The sequence below is a fragment of the Pocillopora verrucosa genome, chromosome 5 (genome assembly GCF_036669915.1).
Source record: "Pocillopora verrucosa isolate sample1 chromosome 5, ASM3666991v2, whole genome shotgun sequence".
In the NCBI taxonomy this organism is placed as follows: Eukaryota; Metazoa; Cnidaria; class Anthozoa; order Scleractinia; family Pocilloporidae; genus Pocillopora; species Pocillopora verrucosa.
In genome coordinates, this window is record NC_089316.1 from 13,395,162 (window position 1) to 13,412,297 (window position 17,136).

General features: G+C 37.1%; 2 protein-coding genes across 2 annotated transcripts; one reads left to right on the forward strand and one right to left on the reverse strand.

Moving 5' to 3' along the window:
- Positions 1-166: 166 nt before the first annotated feature.
- LOC131784475 (anthrax toxin receptor 2-like) lies at positions 167-16,663 on the reverse strand. Its single transcript, XM_059101288.2, has 19 exons — positions 16,286-16,663; positions 14,788-14,865; positions 14,586-14,663; positions 13,312-13,393; positions 12,602-12,629; positions 11,920-11,996; positions 11,516-11,584; positions 10,717-10,800; positions 10,419-10,479; positions 9,898-10,002; positions 9,247-9,316; positions 8,876-9,038; positions 8,055-8,159; positions 6,753-6,851; positions 6,411-6,491; positions 6,063-6,119; positions 5,036-5,131; positions 4,311-4,391; positions 167-1,538 (listed from the first exon to the last, which is right to left on the reverse strand). The coding sequence occupies exons 1-19, from the start codon at positions 16,414-16,416 to the stop codon at positions 1,509-1,511; spliced, it is 1,575 nt and encodes a 524-aa protein (XP_058957271.2). The 5' UTR covers positions 16,417-16,663; the 3' UTR covers positions 167-1,508.
- On the forward strand, positions 2,183-3,695 carry LOC131784476 (F-box/LRR-repeat protein 20-like). The gene has a single exon (XM_059101289.2). It carries the CDS (start codon positions 2,183-2,185, stop codon positions 3,398-3,400), a length of 1,218 nt encoding a protein of 405 aa, XP_058957272.2. The 3' UTR covers positions 3,401-3,695.
- Positions 16,664-17,136: the final 473 nt, after the last annotated feature.

Here is a 17,136-nt window from a genome sequence, read left to right on the forward strand (position 1 = left end):
AACGCAACGAAGAACGCATTAGGAACGCAAGGGAAATTCACAAGGGAACACTTGGGAAGGAAAAGAGGACGAATGAGAAATTGTACGGGGACCAAAAACTTGAGCACGTGCTACGCAGAATGGGTTTTGCCGAGGAACGTAAGAAGGACCTCACAAAAACAATTCGAACGCTTTCTCTAAATTTTATTACATATATAGAAAACTCTTTATCTTTGTCGAATCGAGCGGGTACCTGGATTTGTCTGAACACGTCCCTTAACCCCTACTCGACAGATGAAAACAAACTCGAGAAGTAAATGTCGACAAAAGCAATAAAATAATGAGCACGCACAATATCCTTTTTCTACTATTGCTAAGGCTGCCTCTGATTAAGTTCAATATCTATCAAAACCGTCGCATGCGTTTATAATTCGGTTCGGAAATGAGTAGAACCTCTATTCGCCTCCAAGAAGAACAAGTTTGTTCAGTTGTGTTACTGTAAATAAATTTAGTGTTTGTTCCCTACGAAACCTAGCTGTACACTAATTAAAATTTTCCTCAACTTTGGTGAGAAAGGGTTTGATACTGAGTCAAACTCCACACTTGGAGAAGTGGAAAATTTAGATGAGAAAAATTAAATTTTCTTTTAATTTAATTTTTAAGTCAATTTTCTCATCCAATGATCTTTCGTTTGTACTTCGCCAACCCCCCTCCCTAAAGGTCTTCTAATCGCAATTGAACAATAAATGTCATGCGCACTAAATAGCACGGGAATACAATAACACATTCTACTTTGAAGTACGCCACACAACAGCTACAAATATTACGAGTTAGATATAGACTTCTCAGCCTTTGAATATAGGAATTAGTGGCCTCACCACTTTATCGATTATCTATTACGGGAAATAAGTGAACTTGACCAGAAAAGGCTTGAAAAATAAATACTCGTAGATTTTTGGCTGAGTGGCGATCAGCCAAAAGTGATCTTGCAGTCTAAAGAAATTTTACGGTTCTTGAAGATTATCAATTATTTTTCAAATTGAATATAAAGCCACGCTAAATTCAAATGTTCTCTCGATATATGCGTTCGTTTAATTTTAAGCTGGTGTGGCAAAATGTAAGATATGATTGTGTTTAGAATGCAAATTGAACTGAATTCATGGGAGTTAAGCGGAATGGTGTTCACACGAGGTACATGATGTTGACACGACAATTAAGGACACTTTAGAGCACAACAATCGATCTCTACGTGCATGTATAGGCAGCTGTCAATGTTTTGTGTCTAAAAGACAACTGAGGCTGTTTGAGACAATTTAGAGCCAGGTATTGTATAGTATTAAAATCAGAATACACCGATGAGAAAGTGTGGGCATATGTGTCGTCTGACTCGGAGCTTTTGTGTGAACCCCACGATGAAAGGTTTAAAAATTGATGTTTAACGACTAACGGTTAACCACATCGAAACTCTCTAGATTGCTAACTGCTTATGTAGTATTACAGCACTACAAACAATTCTTCGTCCATGTCAATCACACAGCTGGGTTGGAGGAGTACAGCCACTGCAGAAGCAAAGAAGACAAAACTGTTATTGTGGATCTAATACTCTCTTGAAACCATAACACACAAACAAGGGTTTTCATAATTGATAAAGAATGCGAATACAAATAGATCAGAATTTATCAAAAAAAAAGTTCCATTTGTGTTAATACTTAATACCGAACGAAACAAAGCGGTCAAACGTTTTCACATGCAAAATGCGCAAACGTTGTAATGACGTGCTTTCAGTCTGTAAGAACCAAGTCGGCGCGCGGCCGACCAAAGTTGATCCCCTTGCGCATGCCCTACGTTTGACCGCTGTGTTACCAAGCGGGCTCATGTTGATGGACAAAAGCATGCAAAAAAAACTGGAGCAAACAAAACAAATTATAATGATAGTAGTGAATGTTAAGCAAAGGTATCGACGACAGGAGCGAACTAAATTTTTCCTATGAATGTGGCTTTCGTAGAAAAATTAACAATCGCTTTTCCCAGACTAATTTTAAATTAAGAATTCTTAATTTGTGACGATGCCTTCCATTTAAAACAGTTCTATTATGACGTGTTAAACTCTGTGAAAATATAGCGGGAAAGTAAACAAACGCTTAAGTCACACTGCAATTCACAATCATGGCCTCTTTTGAATAACCCAAAAAAAAAATGAACAATGCACATTCATGATTTTCCTGATACAACACTGCTTGTAATATTCAGCTTCCTCTACGAGGCAGACTTGTGTCGAGTCGCGCGGACGTGCAGAGGTTGGAGAGCTATTGCTTACGACAGCTCTTTGTGGAGATGTGTAAATCTTAAACGTTTCCACAAGCTTAACGAATTCAGCCTCATCAAGCTCATTCGAAGTCGAATGGTACCGATGCTCTTCAAGATCAACCTTGGAGGTTTCACTCTGTCTCCGAGAGTTTTCCAAGTTCTGGCCATGCACTGCAAACAACTAAGAGTGCTATGTTTAGGATCTGTGTCCTTTGAAGAAGATTTCACGGTCAGCGACGAGTCCTTTCCAGGGAATTTAACAAAGCTGGATATTCGGCACAGCTCGGGACATCCAACTGCATTCAAAGTTATCACCCAGAACGTGCAGCAAGTGCAGTGCCTAGGCCTCAGCGATTCTATTTTTGGAGTTATCGATACTGAAGGCGAGAAACTAAGATTCTTCGCTTCTTTGAAGGAAGTTAGAATATTAGAGTTTAGTTACTGTAATTCACTGACAGATACAATAGTCCAGTTTATCGCGGAAAATTGTCCGAATCTTCGATCACTGTGTCTCCGGAGATGCCACAATATTCGAGGAGAAAGTCTGTCGAAGTTAATCGATTGCTGCTCGTCGCTGACATCGTTAGTACTCGACGGTACGAGCGTCTCCGACAATGAAGTTCAGGCGGTTTCCTGGGAGAATTCGATGATAACCGAAGTAGATCTGTCGTGGTGTCGGCATCTGAGCAAAGTTGGTCTTAAATCGATACTGACTCGTTGCCAACTCCTGCGATTCGTACGGTTGTGCTGCTGTGGTTATGGCCACGCAATCACCGATGAGGTACTTCACGCAATGACTGAGTGTCGCTACCGTTCACTTCAAGTCTTAGATTTGAGCTACAGCAGCGAAGTCACAAACTTTGCCCTTGGAAGGTTTGTAGCTAGCTGTTCTTCGTTGCAATATTTGAGGGTATACCACTGTCAGAAGATTACATCCACACTGGTAAACCTCATTCCCAGCGCGTCAAACGTTTTTGTGGTTGCGAACTTTCAGTTGCAAAGAGGAGGTCTCGCAACAAGCGCTTCCCCGGAGGGGCCCTCGACACTTTTGTCAGCGACGCCAGTAAACTACTCGCGAAGAGAAAGCCTAGACATGAGCCTGCGGCAGGACTGAATGGTTCTCTCAGAGATAATAACCATGGTTGCCTTGTTCCAGTGTGAAGCCCGTTCAGATTTAACAGCTGTGTTGAAGAAGAGGGAGGTGTGGAAGAGACTGATGGCATCTCTTATATCACTGAGCGCTTTACCAGGTAAAGCGCAGTGGGCCAGATTAACATAAAATATCTTGTAATTATTGGACTTTCTTAACAAGAACACTTCCGAAGAAAGTGTTCAGTTTTCATGCGTTTGCTCCGGCAATATTTCTAGTTTTTTAATTGAGCATCTTCCAGCGGAAAGAACAAGGAAAACCCAGTTAGAAATTATTTGAAAAGATCATCTTCACTGGATTGAAAAAAGCATTTCGGTGACCAAAAACGTATTTCAGTAAATGTTTTGAAACTATGACTTCCAGACGGTCTTGCTGTGTGATCTTATGGGTGAGGGAAGTCCTGAAAAGGAATGTGCTGTTAACGACGACAGAACCCGAGAGTCGGACAACCTACAAGCAGGTTCTCATTAGAGCCCAGAATTTGGAAGCATTTTGTGTTTTTTTTTTTTAGTTTTTTGTTTGTTTGTTTGTTTGTTTGTTTTACTCTGTTACCCGAGCTTCTGAAGTTAATGTAACGATGATATCGAACATAGCAGAGAAAACTATGTGTACCTGAGATGTGTACTAAGACTGAGGAAGATTAAATTGCTTTTGTTGATAGTCTTCCATACATTGTATTTATCACGAACTCCAAAAAAAAACCTCAGATTCACCCTTTATATGTACTCTTTAAGATCAGTTTTTGCCTTACCCCAAAATTTTATGGGACCCTGTCTAAAGTTGATCATTTATTTTATAAGTTTTCTCAATTTGGTAAACAACACTCGTGTTAAACAAGATTTACAATGGAAAAAAAAACGTCAACGCAACTTACATTTCCTCCGGGTTGTGGCCTGTGTGAAGCGACTCGACGATAACCAACGGAAACTGCAGCCACACCAGCCATAACCTTAACCTGAAATCAAATGTACAGTGAAAAAAATATGAAGTTCTTGCTTTGCCAAAAGCATCCAATGATGATTTCTTTTTTACATTTTCTTTTTTACATTTTCTTTTTTTAATCTTACAACTGAGTGATAGAGCATCCCGTGTACCAGTCGGAAGGTCGTAGGTTTGACTCCTATTGGGAACACTCGAGTATGCCTGTGTCATTCACTGAATGACATCTTCCACTTCAAGCTATATGATATTTTAGCCAGCACAACTGCTGGAATTACGCGGGCTTGTATTCTTGTATATTGGAGAAGACGATACCACGGAAAAGTGAAGCTGCAAGGGCCAAGAGGAGAATGGAGGTGGACAACAGAAACGGCGTCAGCTTCGCTGAGTTCTCCTTGTCATTTGTATCCAAAACAGAAACATTACACTTTTATTCAGTTGCTTGAAAACAGTTTATCAATTTCTTTTTTTGAAAACTGAAAAATAGACACGTAGGCTCAGACAAACAAACAAGGAGGTAAGTTTCTAAAGAAACTGTGGTGCTGCATCATTGGAGAGTATAACAAGATAATTTGGTTTTATCACTTCAGTTGATAATGTAAACTGGCCACCGCAAAGAGTTTAAAAGCTGACATTTCAAGCGTCGGAGTAATTATTTACCTTAGCTGCCGTCCAACAACCTGGAGTAGAGGAACCCTTTGGCACGTATGTTTGGTTTTCTGTGTCATCGTCGTCAGTATCTTTAATGATTGCTCCCTATCACCAAACAAACAGATCATTGAGTTACGGGGGGTAAGTTTCTAAAGAAACTGTGGTGCTGCGTCGGTTGGGGTAGTACGAGATCATTTGGTTTTTATCAACTGAGTTGATAATGGAAATTGGCCACTGAAAAGAGTTTCTTGAGCTGACGTTTTGAGCGTTAGCCCTTCGTAAGTCCCCTTATAATTAGATCATTGAGCTGATCGATACTTTGATTGCTATGGCAGCTGACCTTATTGCCTTCTACAGCAAAAACGCTGTAGAAGGCAATAACGATGAAGTTTGCATGATGATAGACATTCTTTCAGACTGCGTCACGAGCCAAAGAACTGCGTCAACAGTAAACTATTAGGACATATCTTTTTAAACATAAAAGTAAAAGGGCTGTTGGTAAAAAACTTCATGGTTTTTATTTATTTATTTATTTTTTTTTGAGATAAAAGTGCACCGGTTGACATACTACACAGCATCCTTTTATCTGCGAAACGGAAGGTTTCTTTCCAGTAAGAAATAAACTCTGCAAGTGGTCACTCGCTTCTCTGACAAGCCTTAGTGCCTTGTCTATTGACAGCTGAAGTTATCAGCGGTTTATTAACAAACTCACGGCTGGTATGATTCACCCACAGCCAAGCTTCAAGCTCACTGACAATGAGCAGAGTTCCGATAACGATTGCATGATAAGTATGGACAACGAGGTGTTATGGATTGCGCAAGGCTAAACGAGAGGAAACGGAAAAGTACCCGAGTTGTTTAAAGAAACAAAGATGTGTCCAAAAGAGTAAATTGGAAAACTAAGATTTCAATACAAAACAATGAAAGCAGAGTTATCGAAGCGGAAATGTTTGGTATTGTATCAAAATAAAAATTCTCCAATCTTCAAAAAAATAAACGAAAGAGGTATTAAATATGCAAGAAATATTTATGGTACCTTTGCTTGTGCTAGTTTTGATCCAGCTTCTGTAGAGCCTTTGTCGCCCCAGTCCACCTGTATAAAGTTATAATTTTCCTCTTCAGTGCTGGTTTTTCAGATCCAGAACACCTCATTACACCTGCTACTCAATGGCAAATATGAATAGGCGACGTCCACGAAGTCTGCGGTCTCATTTTTCAGTTCTGACTCTAACGGAGCCCGAACAATAATTTGATTCGTGTCTCACAAACTTACTAATATATACGAAGCTTCTTTATTTTTTCCGGCTGTTAGCAAATGACTGACAAAAAATGATTCACCCTGACGGGAGCCTAACACTCACCCTGACGGGAGCCTAACACTCACCCTGACAGGAACGATTCCTCCCGCAGTTCCTCCGCCGTATAATGACGCGTTAACTGTCGGCCATTTTGTTCTGCCACCCGGCTGATGAGGAAAACAGGCGTAAATTAAGTGTAGTGGAGTGGAGTGTTTTAAAATTAACGTGGGGCGTGAATTTCAAGTGAGCGCATAGCATTCGTAAAATCTTCGAAGATGCAAGAAGCATTCGCCTGCATATGTCTTGTTCTTTACTAGTGCAATGCTCGTATCAAATTCTTATTATCCTCTTCCTTATAACCAATAAGATACACCCATTCGTGTTTTAAATTCTTCCAAAGTGTGTATGGCGCATCCACCTTTACTGACCGTTTTCTCCATTGGTGGTGGGGGTCTCACTGGTGGCGGGGGCCTGGGAGGAGGTTTCTTCAGTTCTAATACGCCAGCTGGTTGATAATCTCGAGGTTGCTGAACACAACAAGGCAAAGATAAATTACATCAAGCGCATAAAACAGACGCACGATCTTCCCCTTAATGTTTACAAATATCAACCAAAAGCGAAGCTGACCACCATTTGAGTGCAACGTGTGAAGCAATGTAATGGACGCTGATGCGAGGCATCAACAGTGGTAAATCCAAGGGTAAGGCATGGGAGTCCAGATTCCCCCATCATACTGGTAAATATTTTTCTTGTCTAAAACGCACATATTTCTAACCACAGTCCTGCATATTCTTCCTCAACTTGGAGTATTTAGAACTTGCTTATATCAAAATATTTCTTAGCTCATTAAGGCTCTGGTGTTAGAAAAAAACAAAGAAATAATAATCATCATCATGATAATAATAATAATAATAATAATAATAATAATAATCGGTGTATTTTAAATCAAATTTTAGATCCCCCCACCCCCCACCCCAACAAACCCTCATCAAAAATCCTTGGATCCGCCCCTGGTCGATGCCATCCGTCAAAATTAACCAATTCCGAGGCAAACCAACAGCCCGTATACTAGAAAGTTCACATGGGGTTCTTCCACAATTTTCTTTCCCAATCCCCGACCGTTTTTAGTCACCCGTGGTTTTCAATTGTCTCTATTGACCGACAGGCTCTGGGTCCGAAGCTATCGGAACTAACCACCATACCACTGCGTCCCGCACAATCACGCTATTAATAATGGTAATTGAACTGAGTGGAATACACTTTGGTCTAAATTAATACGCGTGATTTCAAAATCTAACGGGCGTGTAGCGCGAGTTTGATTTGAAATCACAAGGATGATTTCAGACCAAAATTACATGACACCAACTTCGATTACCAATTAATTACATCTATTTTGAAATCGCAAAATTCAGTCGCTGAAATATAGGATTGTTTAGTCTGTAAAACAATTTTATTGATCTAGTGCTGAGCTGGTTTGTAAAAAGTTACAAAAGTTGTCTTTCATTTCCCTGTAATTTGATTGGTTACTTTAAACAAGCCTTCAAATCTGAGTGGTTGTTGTGTTTTGATAAAGATTTTTATTGGCTAAGAAAAAGATGTGATTTAGTGCAAAAAAAATAGTGCGATTCGTGAATAAATCGCAGCAACGAGAGCCAATTAGATTGCAAGGATCACCAGTGATTTCAAAATGGATCTAATAACGCAATTATTTAACCAGGAAAACCTTTCACCTTTCTCCTGATGCGAGGCCAACACCACCACACAGCCAGTAAAATGAGCAAAGCAAACAGAAACAACAGCACCAACGCTAAAGCAACGTTACTTCTCTTTCCAGTCTGTTAAAATAACGAGACAAGTGATTTGACAGAAGAGGTATATTATGTGAAAGACTCGTTTAGTGACTTACTCAGTTGTAAAAAAGATGAAACCATGTTATAAAAAAACTACGGCAAGCAACGGCCAATTAAAACAAGGGAGAATATCATTATCCCGTATTAACTCCCAGGACTGACCAAGGCAGAATTTCTCCTTCTAATATCCAGGTTTCTTTCCCTTTTTCAGAAACAAATCTCAGGAACTTTTCTAGGACTCAGATTATTTTTCCACGACTCCAAATTTCACCTCAAACCCTTTCATTCCCAAGATTTCAAAATCAATAATTCTCCTTATGGTCTGAATACATTTCTTATAACGTAAATTCTGAAAACTTTATTGCTTAAGTTTAGCAGATTTCCAGGACTTTCTAGGACCTGTACCCTTTTTCAGGAATTTCAAGTCCCAGAAAATGTTAAAAGAAAAATTCCAGGACCTTTCAGGTCTTTCAGGACCCTTACGAACACTGAATATCGCTACAACCTTGGATAACATGCAGAAATAATGAGGGGATTCAATAACAAATTCTCTGAGCTACCCTGATAAGAATTATATGCCAGACAGTAAAGAGAATTACTAGTGAGATCTTTGCTGTGAAAGGGTTACGAGTGAACGTGTCACAAGCACATAGTTTATGAGAATTAAGAAAATCATCATCAAAAATGAATTATTAACTCACCTCTGGTGGAATCCCTTCATTTTCTTTCTCTGGTGGAATCCCTTCATCTCCTTCATTTTCTTTCTCTGGCTTTGTTGTGTTTGTGCAGTTCTTGGCTGAGATATTGACATTACTGGAGACAAATGTGTTTCCATTGTTTAATGAAACTTGAAGCAAAAGAATGCTGAAAACAGAATAAAAATAGATGTATATCACATTACTACTGATTAAATTAGTTCTTAAGCACACAAGCAAATGGAAACTTCACCAAAAACTCATTAATTTATTCAGCATTCTTGTCATACAATCGCTTAAATGTGAAGACTCCATCCTAACAACTGGCCAAATTGTTGTGGACTGCCCAGTTACATTTTTTAAGTTGTCAAATTTACCTTTCAATGTCATTCAATACAGGAACAGGACACACTAAGTGGTTCTCCTCAACTAGGATGGCTTTTGTTACTGTTCATGACAAAAGAAGAAGAAAAAACACAGGTAATTGCATGCCATGAAAAAACAGACAAATTAATAAGCAGTTAAAATCAAGAGTTATCATTACTTTGAACAGGGATGAGAACCAACCCTGCAATAGTTCATTTGGTCAAAGGAGGACTTATCCACCTAGATTTGTAACCTATGATCTGTACAACCGACCTTACACTGGGGGAGGTTCAGTTGTACTCCCTGGAAGAAATATGGGCATTATTCCAAGATACCATAGTAAAAACTTGTCAAAAATTAAGTGACCTTGGGTGAGGCATTTAAACATGTCCAGGTGATCTTTAGTTAAGGCTTTTTTGTCCACAGCCTACTGGTTATACACATTCTTAAAGCAATCAAACACTCATTTACTGACTGGTGACAATCACTGCTTCATACTAATTCAATACTCTTATTTTTGTTCCCAGTCAAGGTCTAAAATAGTGAACAAAAGCACCACGACAAAACCCAAATATCACCTCTTTTTCAAAAGTTTTTGCTCCTCCATATCTATAACCTTTTCATCATTTCACAGTTTCACATCATAACATTGTTCAACATACCTTGACGATAGGTGGCATTAAAATTGAAGCCACACCTCACAGAATGAGACTCTGCAGAATCAAACTTCTCAAAGCCACGCCCATACATTGTAACAGTGTTGCGCTCTGCATAAATTGCACAGAAATTTATGAAACACATTCATAAAAATTTCCATAAAAAAAGAACTTGAAAATAAAAAGACCCTGAAACAAAAAGTTTTCCTGGATAATGGTGAAACAAAATAGTTGTAAACATTTCAGACAATGTTTTTATTTTGATTTGTTTTAAGCTAATCAATGAAACCACAATGATGCCACTTGTTACTACAAGTGATTAGAAAACCAGCCAAAAAGTTTAAGAAAAGCAATGCAATGACTGAGTCAAAATATTTATCTAGCCCACCATTATCTCACTTTATCACAAAAACATATCAAAAATAGAATATGAAATTAACTCATGTGACTTGCCTTAAATAATCAAAGCAGTAGAGTTCTGACAAAACCAATTAAATCTGATGAAAATATGAATCAGGCATATTTACCTCCTAAACAGGCCTGTTTTGGGGAAACAGCAGTAATTTCAACACATGTCCGGTTAGAAATCTTTGAACAAACAATACAAATAAATAAACTTATTGTTATTATTCAGTACAATAAGAAATCACAACAATTTTCTTTCTCCTTACAACCTGCCTTTTTAAATACAACATATCTCCCACTGGAGATTTTTTACTGACAATATACAAAATTTTAAATTTTACAACCAAAAGACACACAAAGATTAATTTATAAACATACTGTTAATTCTCCCCTGTTTAAAAAAACAGAGTTAACACTTACATCACTTGTTAAATTTTGTAGGGCCTGATAGCCTGGTTCTGTGAAAACAAAATCCTCTGGGGGCTTGTTTGCCAAAAGCTTGAGCTGCAATGGGCATTATACCATACATGAAGACTAACCAAATGTAATATCACACACATGTAACTTATGAAGCTCCTGTATTGTCAATGATAAGTAACAAAGAACTGTCAGCTAGAACAATAGAGCTATTATTGTAATTTATTACAATAATCAACTCTTAAAAAAATTATTGCATGTGATCAGTTATACCCAGCCAAATTTTGAGCACTACAAGGGCTGTGTACACATCATGTAACAAGCCAGTACAATAGGACAGTGTCTGCTTATGCCTGTGCAACTGGACAGTATGAAAGTCTATATAGAAAGTGATTGAGGGCCATTTAATACAGATGTCACTCAATAAACATGGGAGTCTTTCTATATTCTCCAGTAATAGAATACCTTTAACTCCCATGAGTGACCAAGACAGAATTTCTCCTTACAATATCAATACAATATCAAGCAGATAAGTGATGAGAATAAAGAAAAATATCAATTAGGGGATTATTAGTTGATCCATTATCAAACACTCCACACTTACATAAGAATTATATTGCAAGCAGTAACAAGAATTAATAACTAAATGAGATCCAAGGAGTGAAAGGGTTGACTAAACCAAGTTCATCCTTGAGAAATAATTAAGTAAATATCCACCTTAGAGTGATTTCAACTATCAACATTTAAATCATTTTAAATATTCCATTATCAGTTACCAGTTAATTGTGAAAATATCTGTTACCTGTGATTCATCAAATAACGCAACTCCAATGACATAGATTATTGTTCCAGCTTTTTTGGCCTTCTTAGCCTATAAATAATAGCAATTACAAAAGATGATCACATTTTAAATCAAAAATGAATAATCCCCTGCAGGGCTTTTTAAAGCCATATTATACAAAGAAAATGCATTAATCCCTTATTGGGATTAAATTTGATTCAAATAGATACTGCATCAATTAAGATAGTATTGGTAATTGAACACTTTTTCACTCAATTCTAAAACTCCTGATGATTTCCTTGGAAAGTTGTTATGATTATTATTAACATTAGTTGATTGTTGAATTTACAAAATTTTTCTAAAAGGTAAGTGTTAACTGAAGTTTTTTCAAGGGTGAGAGAGGCACGATAATAAAATTCACCAACCTCTTTGTTAGCTCTACCAATATCATCTATTTTCCCATCAGTCAGAATGATATAGATACTAAATGCTGACTGCTGTCCTGTAATTATATTAAGGTATTCAGTGAAGAAAACATTTACAACTGCTATTATAAAGAACAAAATATCATATTGTGCACTAATAGCACCAACTGTGCTAAGGAACTGATAGGCAAATCAAGGAAACTACACATGTATATCTCATTAACAGTGAATATGTAAATGTAATTACCTATTTAATGATGGTCACAAACATGCTCTCAGGAATGTTTTGAATTTAAAATACATAACAATCCAATCAATAATAACCCATAAGTCAGTGTATACTCACCACTTTAAAAGCATTTACAGACAATAATTATTACATTTTTTAAGTAATGATTTTTATTAACCAAGTACGCATAAATCTTTTTTTGTTGTTATTGGTTTTTTTTTTGTCTATTTGAGTTTCATTATCTGATTGTAACAGTGAATCATATGCATGTAATATAAATTAATAATATTGTGAAAAATTTCCATTTCATTTTTTTATCATGGAGGAAGGGGGACAGGGGATTACTGCATGGGACTAATTGAAACTAAATTTATTTTCGATCATTTTATAAATTAAGGTGGCCATGAGGCAACTTTGAAAACCTTCTCTTTTCAAGTTCCTTTTTGGACTCACCTAACTGAGTCGCAACTTGACTATTTGCCTGTTAAAAGGAAAAAGAGAAAAATCCAAAAAATATAAACAAGGCTGTTTCATGTGACTCTCATAAAAATCAATTGACTATGTAGATGAACCTGCATTTATTTGTACTACTGATATCAACAATATTCAAAGACAATATTGTACTGAAGCATCTAATCTGATTCATATATGTGATAAGGATCTATTTATTCCCTGCAAGTAAGCTATACATTAGGAAGCTAATAAAAATAAATCTACCCACTGGATTTTATGTGGGAAGCTTATTTTAACAAGATTTGTGATTGAGTTTAACTCTTCAACCATATTTTGCAAATGGCCACAAATTAAAGTAAATGAAACACTTGGTTTTCAATCACAACAAAATATGTTGGGGACAGGCTAGCTAGAGGAAAAATAAATCACAATGACTCATATGGACTATATTGAATAATTGTATTTTTTGGGATAACGACCACAATAATCTACACGTGATAAAAGGTCAGGTGATTTGAAGTTACTGCAATGATATCATATATTAATCAACAGCCATAAAAATTTCACCTCAGTTGTTTACTCATGGATTTTCCATCCAACTAGGCAAAACACAATATGTATTTTAATCAACAGCACTCTTAGCAGTGTAAATAAATGCAACAAATTACACCCACAAAATTAATATTATGACTATAGGTACATGTACATACCATACTGAGAGGTTTCTCCAGGTATGTATCTCCACCTGGCTTCACTTTTCTTAATTCATTTAGGCCTTCCCTGATTTTGGATCTTTGAATAAAAGCATACAAAATATATAACACATGAAAAATAATTTTGTTATAAAATAGTACCGACAGTTATATTTATCTTTAGCAGTTGTTGTGGGTAATTAACTTCATTTTTCAATTTTAATCCATATCCCTTTCACCTTGTAACTCCCATAAGTGACTGACATGTAACTTCTCCCTGTAATAGTCCATAGATTACCCAGCACATAGGAAATAAGAATATTCATACTTATCAGGTAGAATTTGCTGTCCTCTGCTAAATCCCAAATTCTCATAACTTATTTAAAAGAAATGTGTAGCACATACAGTATTGTGCAAAAAAAAACACAAATGAGGTTTGACAAATTTCCTGGCTTTCCATGGCTTTTGGAAGAAATTTTCCTCCAAACGAAATTTCCATGAACTTTCCACAAACTTTTGTGGCACCTATTATTTTAGTACACCAAAATTACAAACGATATTTTGCCATGGACACTAGTGAGTTGCAAACTCAAGAGGGAAAGTTTGCTCTTCTCAAATGTTCAGTGCAAAATTTGGAGAGAAAATTACTCTGACTGGTTATGAGAATGAAATGTAGCCCATGAGTTGTTGTAATGCAATGCAAAAATATTTGAAATCAGTTTCATCCACTCAATTAACTATTCTATCACTCCTTCCTGATGAAACCTCTGTCAATATAAATGTTTGATTGTTGATGTGATCTGAACAGTCAGGTGTTAAGTCTTATAAATAACAAACGACCACACAAACACTCCAGGAAAGTGAAACTTGAACTTGGCACCATTTCCTACTTTAAACTTCTTCATATCATAATAACAAAACATGAAACTCCCCACTTGTGGTCAAGACTCTGCAAAAATTTGACAAAATAGCGCTCTTTGTTCAATGGAACTTTTGCTCAAAAAGCCTCAAATTGTCATTTGAACCTTTGCACAAAATTTCAATGAAAGTTCACAAGTTAGAACAAATAACAAAATTTGCACATTTCACTTGTGTTCTTTTCACTTTTGCACCATTCTATAGAGGGGAGAATTAACAGTCAGATACTAGGAGTTAAAGGCTTCAATCCCACCAGTAATTAGCATGGAAATTACTACTATAAATATCAATGGGCAAGAAAAAACATTCAAAAGACAATATACACTGGTATATTACTAATAACAGTCCCAACAATTAAGGATGATCAGATATACCTGTCACCAGTCAATTTCAAAATTGTTTCTGTTGCTATGTCTGAGGAGAATGTGATGAAGGAGAATCTAACACCCTTTCTGAAAATGAAAAATAAGATTAGATAGCATTGGTCTATTATAGTTTTTGTTATCATTGAAACATTACACATCCTTTTAATTCTTCCCTTCAGAAAATCAAATCAAGTTTTTAGCTGCCACTTACCCGACAAAATTCTCCACTGTCTTTTGAACAAAGTCCACAGTTTGACGCTGAAAATAGGTTGTAATAACACTGCCTGACCTACAATCAAGAAAAAATGAAACACAAGTTAGGCCATGATCTTCACAACTGTGCTGCAGTTTAAATAATTGCAGAGAAGAAACCTGAAAAAATTCAGACTTTAGTGGTACTTGAACCTCTGCCTCCCAGATAATCCAGATAATAGCTGGGCGCTTAACCACCTTCTGAACTACATTAGCCACACCTTGGGAATGAGGCACATTTCAGTCTGTCATTAATTTAATGCAGTTAAATGCAATTTAACAGAGTTAACTTCAAAGAGCATCAGCATTATCTAGTAGTCAGTGGTTTTTGCATATGTACATGTGTTGGATTTCCATGAGCTCTTTATTTGAAGCATTCTTGTATGTGCTTTGTTTGAGCATGAACTTGCAGCATTGTTTAGAGAGGCAGCTCATGAATTCATCCAGGCAGTTTTCCTATCCCCTTTCCTCCCTCTTTCCACTGTTTGTTAAGTGTGACAGGTACCTGTTTCCCTTTCCTGCATGGGGGCTCCCAGCTGTGTTGCCAGGATTTGCCAGCTATGGGAGCAGTCTCCATCTAGGAGCTGGCTGCCAATAATGGAAGCTCCTGGGTGTCTTAAGCACCCAACCTCCACTTAGCAATGCAGTTGTTAACCTAGGTTGTGTTGTTCAAAGCTGGGTTAAGATAACCCAGGGTTAGTGTGAAATCTGATTTCAGATCTGATAGCGTTAAAAGAAAATTCAATCGAATTCTTTTTGTCTAGAATATGATTATTTGATGCTCTAAAAATAAGACAGGAAATTATCCCAAAAAAGCTTTTGAATAAAGGAATAAAGAAACCCAGATTGAAATTTAACCTTGGATTAGCACTAAACGGCCTTCAAACAACTGGGCCCTGCATTTTAATTGTTTCAAATGACTAAAACCCAATCCAACTGCAACAGTTTATAATCTGCTGGTCACACCCGAATGAAGAGATGTCTATTCCTCTTAAGCTGAAAGCACTGTCAATCTCCATCCTGTCCACATTCAGGTTATAAGAATCTTGACTTCGGGCTTTCAGTATGCACAAAGAATATTACTGACATGAAAATAAAGTCTTGGAGTACAAAAGAGGACTCTGGATATAATTTTGAATCCTTCGTATGGGTTGTTACATGTATATGTATACACCTCAATCGATGGTTTAACATATAATATGCGTTGATATTTTGCTTCGTTTGCGTTTCTATAGGCTCTTCGGTGAAACCCAATTAATATAAAAGCACACTTGTGACCACATAAGTCAGAGAAGTACATCTATAATAATCTCTTAACTGTGACCACGACAGAAGGATTTATCTACAAAAGGAACGCTTCATAAATGATGATTTGTTCATATAAAACTAGATATTTTGAATCAAACTTGAAATGCGTGCGCCAGACAATCACATACCAGGCTGTCAACACAACTTACTTGTCTAAAATGAAGTAGATATCAAATCCACCAAGGCATCTTTGCTGGGAAGAAACAAGTGTAGCGCCGATCCATGCTTGAAGCAAAGCAACTAGGAGAAAATTATGTCGAAAAACCGACATGATTTGCATCCACTTCAATTGCTTTCCAGTCTGATGGGCGCTAATTCGAAGACAGTTTTAAGTTCTAGTTCATTCCTTATGACATCTGAGCGCCACAGTCAGAGGATTGTGCAGAAGACTGTACAACACTAGTGACACATACACATCGATGCACAACGAAAAAATCTTCTTAATGTAACGCCAAAATGCTTGATTCCGGTGCACGTAAACAGAGTGTTGATACAAATCTGCTAGAACAACTCTACTTCCGTTCGATGCTTTGCCACCTGGCTTCACTCGTTGGCCGCGCTGAAGCACAAGCTCCTTTTATTAGCGCGCTCTATTCTGGCAAAAAAGGAATAAAGCTAAATATATATATATGGTTTCTAGAAACACTGCGATATCTTTTTAAAGAAAAACATCTTTTAAAAGCTCGCTATTCTTTTGTTTACTTTCCCTTTGACTAGACTAACTCTCGCCCCTACCCTCCCTCAGCCATAAACCTCTACTCGCCGCACCGGAAGTATCGGGGACTGTGCTACAAAGAGTTAGGTGGAGTTTCCGATCAACAAATTATTTCCGATCAGTATAATTAGTAGTTTTTGCCAAGCAATTTTGTGTTCTTCCTTTTTGGGTAAAACATTTTTCTGCCGCTTCCGCACCCTCGCTGCGCACTAAAAATGATTTCTTCAGCGGAAAAACTGAAACTTACCGGGCAGAAAAACGGAAAATCTGGAAATGATGATTGAG